We start from the raw sequence: 8,643 nt of genomic DNA on the forward strand, positions 1-8,643 counted from the left end.
CCTGTTTCTCCAGTTGCATGGACATCCCTGCGTCAGAGTGAGAAAAGTAGTGAATCAGGAAAAGTATAAGAGATATAGGCAAATGAGACAAACAAGAGTTCTTCTACCAGGCAGCTCCACATTTTGTGCAGCTACAGTTTTACCAGGCAAATTGCCATTTTGGAATTTTTATCTACCCCAAGGAAGCTGGGTTTTTGGTAACGCTTCTGTGCGCATGGGTGTGTCATTCTGTCTGCACACATGATAGCTTAAAAAGCTTTACATGAACTCTGATAAAACTTTGTGTGGTCATTTTCATTTTTCATTAAAATTTGGTTTAGATCCAACAAGGTCTTTGTGTTCAACTTGTAACCTGCGGTGGAGATGAAGCCAGCCGCGGAGGTGTGCAGGTGGATAGCGAATGAGCAACAGCTTCTGACTTTCCAAAAAGTACTCATTTATTTACAATATCAAAAATAAAAGTGCTACCTCTACCACACATTACCAGAGATGGGCAGTAACGCGTTACTTGTAACGCGTTACTGTAATCTGATTACTTTTTTCAGGTAACGAGTAAAGTAAGGGATTACTATTGCAAAAACGGTAATTAGATTACCGTTACTTTCCCATAGGAACGCTGCGTTACTGCGTTACTAAAACCGTGATTTTTTTGCGAGAATGTCTCATGACAGTGACGTAAGCGAGTGCGACGTTCGTGACAACAGCTGTGTGCAGATCAACAATGGATCATATATCGAGTGCGGGAGAGAGTATGGGCGTGCAGCGTTTAAAGCGTGGAAGTACTGACCTTACTTTGAGTTAGATTCCATAAAAAGTGACAAAAACATTAGTGTCCGTTTTGCGTGGGAAGAAAACTTCTTTTTACAGCGAAAAAAAACCCCTAAACTTCCGAGCAAGCACCGGGAGTGCGCTACCACGTAATGGGAAACTCACAGAGAAACTCGCGGATTCTTCCACTGACCGCTGCGGCACACCTGCACCAGGGTAAACCTCCGCCTACGCCAGTCCTGCTTTACAGGTGAAAATAGAGCAACAGGGCCACTAGTCTTTGATGTTATTTATTTTCTGCTGTGTTTTACTTGCATCTATTTGAAAGAGTGGGTGTAAACACACAAAAAAAAAATATTTTATGTGCTGGAATGTGCAGAAAATAAGTTTAAATGTTAAACAAATTTCTTCCAGTCAGAGAATGTTGCATATAATTAAATTTTTGCTTGATGCATAAAGTTAAAAGATTAAAACTAATAAAACAAGTTTTAAAAAGAGACTTTTCCATTTGATTACATTTTGTATGATGGATTATGCAAAAAAAATAGAATTGGGCTGAAAGATCTATCGCTTTATCACCTATTCAGGTTGTAAATCGTTTTTAAAAAGTAACTAAGTAATTAATTACTTTTGAAAATAAGTAATCAGTAAGGTAACGGGATTACTTTTTTGGGGAAGTAATCGGTAATTAGTTACTGATTACTTTTTTCAAGTAACTTGACCAACACTGCACATTACTAAAGAGCACACTAGTCCGCGTACACACGGGAGCATCCATTACAGGAGGAGTGCGAAGAAGAACAAAAAGGGGGTGACACACCAGTCATGAGACAGGAGGCGCCGCCATGTGGTGATACACTGCATTACAATAGCAACTGTTACATAGTCCCCCCTGGTGAGAAAAAGGCTGTCCTCAGCCGTACACAGCTGAAAAAGCACACACCACACCTAACAGTACCCTATACATAGAGGTTACAGCTAAGATTGGTGCACACACACAGGGCAAAAGACCATTTAAAAATGAAATTGGTGAAAATAACACGAATATGTACAGTGGAAAATCAGTTTTCTTAGTTTTTTCACTTTTTTTTTTTTTTTAAGTAAATGCCAAGAATGAACCTTAACGCACTAAAGAGCCATAAAACTGGATTAAGTAGAGCAAACAGAAACATCTATATATCACGACTCAAAATAGCAATGCAACAAGACAGCATCACACAGGTTTAACCAAAACATTTCACTTCAGATCAAGCCTGGTTGTGTGAAAATCATGAGTCCATCTTTTGTTGCTCTAGCCAGATGTGACTCTGGGACAATGTCTGGGCCTGAAATTGTAATGTCCACCAGCAGCTGGGTGCTGGACAGATCTGGGTGAAAGACTGTCTGAAACAGCGCCCGCACCAGAAGAAGAGTCAATGTCTGGTAAATCAAAGGGGAATGGCTCAGAGTCAATGTCAGTGTCTGCAGGGGGGCCAGTGTGAGTTCAGATCCTCTGCGGTCTCTCTCCCAGCAGGCGATGAAACAGAATGTTCTTTGGAAGTGAGAGAGTCCCAGGTATGGAACGGTTGCATGTTCACAACATGATAAACACCTGCATCCACACCGGAGTCCACCCAAGTGAGCCTGTAATTAACATCACTGAGTCTCTGAGATACACACAATGGTCCCTCAAACAGTGGTGCAAGTTTAGCAGTAAAGTTAGACTGAGCGTCTGACCTGGGGTGCGTCTTAACTCTCACAAGGTCACCAACACGAAACGTGGCATGTCGATGTCTCAAGTCATAGTAACGTTTTTGTCTGTCATGGCTATAGTCCAGAGCTGCTTTGGCGTGGTCGTGAGCTTCCTGCAGGGAGGCTCTCAGAGTCTCAGGGTAAGGCACACCCGGTTCATCAACACCTGCTGTAGAAGGCTGAGTGATAAGGTCACGACCATAAAGCATCATGGCAGGAGTCATACCTGTACTGTCATGGGGGGCAGTACGCAGAGCAAAGCAAATCTGAGGGAGAAACTTGTCCCATGATGTGTGCTTATCACCTACATAAGCGCGGATTGCAGTTTTCAGAGTTCGGTTGACGCGTTCAGTAGCATTTGTCTGAGGGTGATATGCCGTAGTGAGTCTGTGCACCGAGCCTAAGGCAGAAACAACATGTTCAAAAAGCTCACTCACAAAAGGAGACCCTCTGTCAGAAATCAGGTAAGTGGGTGTACCATGTCTAGCAAAAATGTCAGTGGCGAATTTACCAGCTGCTACCTGAGATGTAGCTTCTTTGACAGCACTGGCTTCAACCCATTTAGTCAAATAGTCAACAAACACGATCAAATATGCATTACCAGCGGGGGTGCGGGGAAGTGGCCCAACAAAATCCACACCCACATACTCCCAGGGTTTCTGGGGGACAATGGGAACCTTAAGACCGGCTGCTTTTTTCTGACTTGGCTTGGTGAGTTGGCACACTGAGCATGAAAACACATAGCGTCTCACATCAGCCGCCATTTTGGGCCAGAAAAACCTAAAACGCAGTCTAGCCAAAGTCTTAGAAACACCCAAGTGACCTGCTGTGGGGTGGTCGTGGTAATAGTTCAATTCAATTCAATTCAATTTTATTTATATAGCGCCAAATCACAACAAAAGTCGCCTCAAGGCGCTTCATAGATACAGAGAAAAACCCAACAATCATATGACCCCCTATGAGCAAGCACTTTGGCGACAGTGGGAAGGAAAAACTCCCTTTTAACAGGAAGAAACCTCCGGCAGAACCAGGCTCAGGGAGGGGCGGCAATCTGCTGCGACCGGTTGGGGTGAGAGAAGGAAGACAGGATAAAAGACATGCTGTGGAAGAGAGACAGAGGTTAATAACAGATATGATTCAATGCAGAGAGGTCTATTAATACATAGTGAGTGAGAAAGGTGACTGGAAAGGAAAAACTCAATGCATCTTGGGAATCCCCCGGCAGCCTACGTCTATTGCAGCATAACTAAGGGAGGATTCAGGGTCACCTGGTCCAGCCCTAACTATATGCTTTAGCAAAAAGGAAAGTTTTAAGCCTAATCTTAAAAGTAGAGATAGTTTCTGTCTCCCGAATCCAAACTGGAAGCTGGTTCCACAGAAGAGGGGCCTGAAAACTGAAGGCTCTGCCTCCCATTCTACTTTTAAATACTCTAGGAACAACAAGTAGGCCTGCAGAGCGAGAGCGAAGTGCTCTAATAGGGTGATATGGTACTACAAGGTCATTAAGATAAGATGGGGCCTGATTATTTAAGACCTTGTATGTGAGGAGCAGGATTTTGAATTCAATTCTGGACTTAACAGGAAGCCAATGAAGGGAAGCCAAAACAGGAGAAATATGCTCTCTCCTTCTAGTCCCTGTCAGTACTCTTGCTGCAGCATTTTGGATTAGCTGAAGGCTTTTCAGTGAGTTTTTTGGACATCCTGATAATAATGAATTACAGTAGTCCAGCCTGGAAGTAATAAATGCATGAACTAGTTTTTCAGCGTCACTCTGAGACAGGATATTTCTAATTTTAGAGGTGTTGCGCAAATGCGAGTCATCTGCTTTAGGGTACGTGTTTGAGAATTATACCACGGAGTCAGGTACTTCTGATTAGAGACCTTAGTTTTCACTGGAGCTACAGTATCCAGAGTCGTACGTAGTGAGGAGGTGAAATTATTAACAAGATAATCAACCTCTTTTGGGGTAGCGTTCAGATAGCTGCTCTGCTCTGTGTTGGTACAGGGCATTGAAGATGATAACAGTGGGTGGATTATATTCTTAAACTTAGTTACAGCGCTTTCAGAAAGACATCTACTTTGATAAAATCTACTCTCCACCGCTGTGTAATCAATTATTGTAAATGTAAATGTTATCAGGAAATGGTCAGACAGGAGAGGGTTTTCAGGAAACACTGTTAAATGTTCAGTTTCTATGCCATATGTTAAAACAAGATCTAGAGTGTGATTAAAGTGGTGGGTGGGTTCTTTTACATTTTGAGAGAAGCCAATTGAGTCTAATAACAGACTAAATGCCATGTTGAGGCTGTCATTTTTAGCATCTACATGGATGTTAAAATCACCCACAATAATTATTTTATTTGAGCTCAGAACTAAATTAGATATAAAGTCTGAGAAATCAGACAGAAACTCTGTGTAAGGCCCAGGTGGACGATAGATGATAACAAGTAAGACTGGTTTCTGAGTTTCACAGAAACTGGGTGTGAGAATAGTCCAGCAAGGTGCCTCTCATGGAAGTAGGGGCAAACAGTTTCAGCTCTTTCAAAGGGTGCAAAGCACATGTGGACTTGGGTTCTCTGTGATACAAAAGAGAGTCATACACAACATACTGTAACAAGGTGGCATTGTCCGAGCTGTTCAGAGAGTCTGCTTCAATGTCTCTGAGGAGTGGACCTGTGACATGATCGTCTAACTGCAGCTGTCTCAATTGTGAACGGTCAGCCAGAATGATGGGGGGCAGAGTACGAATGTCCAGGCTGCCCATAACAGCATGATCTGGTAAAAGATCAGTCGGCCTGTCACAGGTCAGAGACAGAGGGTTGCGTGACAGTGCGTCGGGAACTTTGTTTTGTGCACTATTGTGAAATCAAAGTCCTGCAAACGAAGTGACCAGCGGGCGAGTCGGCCCGTTGGGTTTTGACGGACATGAGCCACCTGAGACTGTTGTGGTCAGTGAAGATAGTAACATGAACACCTTCAACATATGGGCGGAAGTGTTCCAGAGCCCATATCACAGCAAGGCACTCCTTCTCTGAAGTGCAGTAGGGGAGTTCAGCTTTGTGAAGGGAGCGACTAGCAAAAGCCACAACATACTCACGACCCTTGTCATCCTTTTGCATCAACACTGCCCCAAGACCAATGTCACATGCATCGGCGTGAATGGAAAAGGGACGGTTGAAGTCTGGAAATGACAGGATCGGGGCTGATGTGACATGATCCTTCAAAGTGTCCATGGCCCTTCGACAGGTGTCGTCCCAGTGGAAAGATTTGTCCTTTCTGGTGATGGCGTGAAGAGGTTCGGCATGGCGGGCATAATTCTGAATGAAGCGCCGATAATAGCCAGTCAAGCCAAGGAACTGACGGACGTGTTTCACCGAGGTTGGGGTATCAAACTCCTTAACCGCCTTTACTTTGCCTGGATCGGGCTTAACACCTGATGATGTGATGCGGTACCCGAGAAAGGTGAATTCATCGAGGCAGAATTGGCACTTTTTGAGCTTCAATGACAAGCCAGCAGCCTGGAGTCTGCCCAGCACCTCCTCAAGATCCACTAAGTGCTGTTCAAAGGTAGGTGAGGCGATAACAATGTCATCCAGGTAGACTGCGCATGTTTTGTAAATGAGGCCAGCAAACAGAGTTCATGAGTCTCTGAAAAGTTGCAGGCGCGTTGCAGAGCCCAAAGGACAGCACCCGAAACTGGAAGAGACCGCAGTGAGAGATGAAGGCAGTTTTAGGCTTCGAGTCCTCTGCTACAGCAACCTGCCAATAGCCTTGCACTAAGTCCAATGTCGAGACAAACTTTACCCGTGCCAGAAAGTCCAAAGACTCATCTACACGAGGCAGGGGATAAAAGTCTTTTTGGGTAACTTGGTTGAGCCCTTGAAAGTCCACACAAAACCTTGGTTCCGCGGCCGCTCTATTTACAATGACTACAGGAGCTGCCCAAGGGCTTGTGGAAGGTTCAGTGATGTTGTCCTTCAACATTGGTTGCACTTGTTCTTCAATCACACGTTTCTTAGCAGGTGACGTGCGGTAGGGTGGGAGATTGACGGGTGTTGCATTGCCAGTCTCTATGGCGTGCTCAGTGAGAGCTGTTCGACCAAGTTGACCATCAAACAAGGAGCTAAACTTGCTGAGCAGATTGAGTAAAGCATCCTTGTTGTTCTCTGAGAGACTTGCTTCAGACAGTTTGGCTGTTAAGTCTGAGCGAATCAAGTCCAAAGACATCAGTGTTCCAGGTGAATGTGAGTAATCATTTTGAAGGTCCTCTTCATCGTCTGCGAGTGGGCAGGGGATGTCCTCAATGTAGACTGTTCTAGTGGGAATGTGAATAGAAACAGAAGCTCTTGCCATAAAATCCATTCCCAGAATGAAAGGAGAAGACAAATCTGGTATTATTGCAAAACGCTGGTAAAAGTTCTTGTTCATGAATCCAATATTGAGCCAAATAACACCCTCAGGGATACAGGGAGCATTATTGGCGAGGTTAACTGCAGGACCATTCCACTCACTTGTGTTTCTAGGGTAAGAGTCATTTACTTGAATGAGATCTGTTCGTACAGCCGAGAGGGAAGCACCCGTGTCGAGGGTAGCACCCGTGTCGAGGGTAGCATCCACAGATGAAGCATTGAAGTTCACTTTCGTTCTTAGTGGGGTATTCCAGTGGACTTGTGAAAAATTGTCTTCCAAGTGTCCAAGACTGTGTCCACCCTGTAGTGAATCGGGCGTGTGAGGCTCCGTTAGTAACTGGGGGAAGATTGTCCTCTGTGAAATGTCCTCCCCCCCCGTAGTTTCCCGACTGCCTTTATTGTGGCTGGGATGTGGTGCTGCTTAATTCCACCTTTTCATGGCCAGGGTCAGAGGGGCCAGGTGCCGGCAATGGCTGGACTGGGCCATGCCTAGCGGTGTTTGAGGCTCGTTGTGGCAAATGAGGTTGGGTGTTACAGTTTGGGCAGGTGCGTGTAGTGAACCCTGGCTGAGAGCATTTGAAGCAGTAAGGTTCAGGCTTATAGTTGTCTTTGCCACATAAAGCAGGCTGTGGTCTTTGTGGTCCAAGCACTGAGTGAAGCTCATGAGCACGTAGCAGCAGGTCCATTACAGAAGTGACATTAGCGCCATACAGGGCAACTCTGTATTTTACAAGAGCATGCTTACTAATTAGGTCGATTCTGTCTTTTTCAGGTGGAGGACTCTTCAGTTTGTCAAACTCACTCAACATGTGGGCAACAAAGGTTGGGAGCGGTTCGTCCTGAGCCTGAACACGATCCAAAATTCCTCTCAGGATGCGTTCTTGGTTGTCGGAGGGCAGAAAAACTGTCTTAAACAGTTGACAGAATTGAGCCCATGATGTGATGTGGGAGCTCAATGCCTTGAACCATTTCCCGGGCTCTTTTGCAAGAAAGTGTGGCAGTTCGTTTAGCAATTGCCCATCGGTTAGGTTCAATGAGGCTTTGTATGTGCCAACTGCATTTAACCAGTCCTCAGGTTGCACTTTGCCGTCCCCAGCATACACAGGAGGCTCCAGTTTGGCGTGATGTAAAGCTGCCGCAATCACTCTGGAAGTGCTGCTGAGCTCAAGTGAGTGAGATGGGAGGAACGGATTTGTAGGTTGAAATGGGTTGCTGGGCAGGAACGGATTGGTACTGTTGGTGGGTTCAGTTTTGTCCCTCGCAGGAACATGAGGTGTCGATGTGGCCATTGGGAAAACAGGAGACTGTGGGACTGCAGGAGGGGGAGAGTTCCCCGTTGTGAGTTGGTCCCACTGCTTTAGTAAACTCTGCTGTATGTTCAGTGAGTCACGTAAACAATCACTAAGCTTATTCACCTCAGTTCTTAACTCCACCACTTGTTGGCTAAGCCTAGGAGTCACATTTTCAACTATCTGGCACATCGGTAACGAGGTAAGTTCCATGTCTGAGTCGTCTGGGTAGTGTGCCATTGCGATTTCAAAAAAAAATTAAGCCGCTCCAGGGCACAGCACAGTTATTGATATAGCAGTAAAAGAGTCAGTTAGGTCAGACTAGAAAGACAAAACTGCAAAAATGCGTTCAAGATTAAATTTAGAAAAACCACAAATAAAATTTCGCCCAACAACTGAAATTAGACTGGAGTGATCAGAGCCATGTTATTACAATAGCATGTCGG

At 45.0% G+C, this 8,643-nt stretch overlaps 1 protein-coding gene across 1 annotated transcript; it reads right to left on the reverse strand.

Moving 5' to 3' along the window:
- Window positions 1-7,303: 7,303 nt before the first annotated feature.
- On the reverse strand, window positions 7,304-8,437 carry LOC146392721 (uncharacterized). The gene has a single exon (XM_084952115.1). It carries the CDS (start codon window positions 8,435-8,437, stop codon window positions 7,304-7,306), a length of 1,134 nt encoding a protein of 377 aa, XP_084808241.1.
- Window positions 8,438-8,643: the final 206 nt, after the last annotated feature.

This window comes from Perissodus microlepis, chromosome 2 (genome assembly GCF_051167445.1).
Source record: "Perissodus microlepis isolate ML-2025 ecotype Zambia chromosome 2, ASM5116744v1, whole genome shotgun sequence".
NCBI lineage: Eukaryota > Metazoa > Chordata > Actinopteri > Cichliformes > Cichlidae > Perissodus > Perissodus microlepis.

What these genes read in the sequence shown, in the direction of transcription:
- LOC146392721 (XM_084952115.1), bottom strand. Translation starts at nt 8,437, where the DNA reads ATGGCACACTACCCAGACGACTCAGACATGGAACTTACCTCGTTACCG.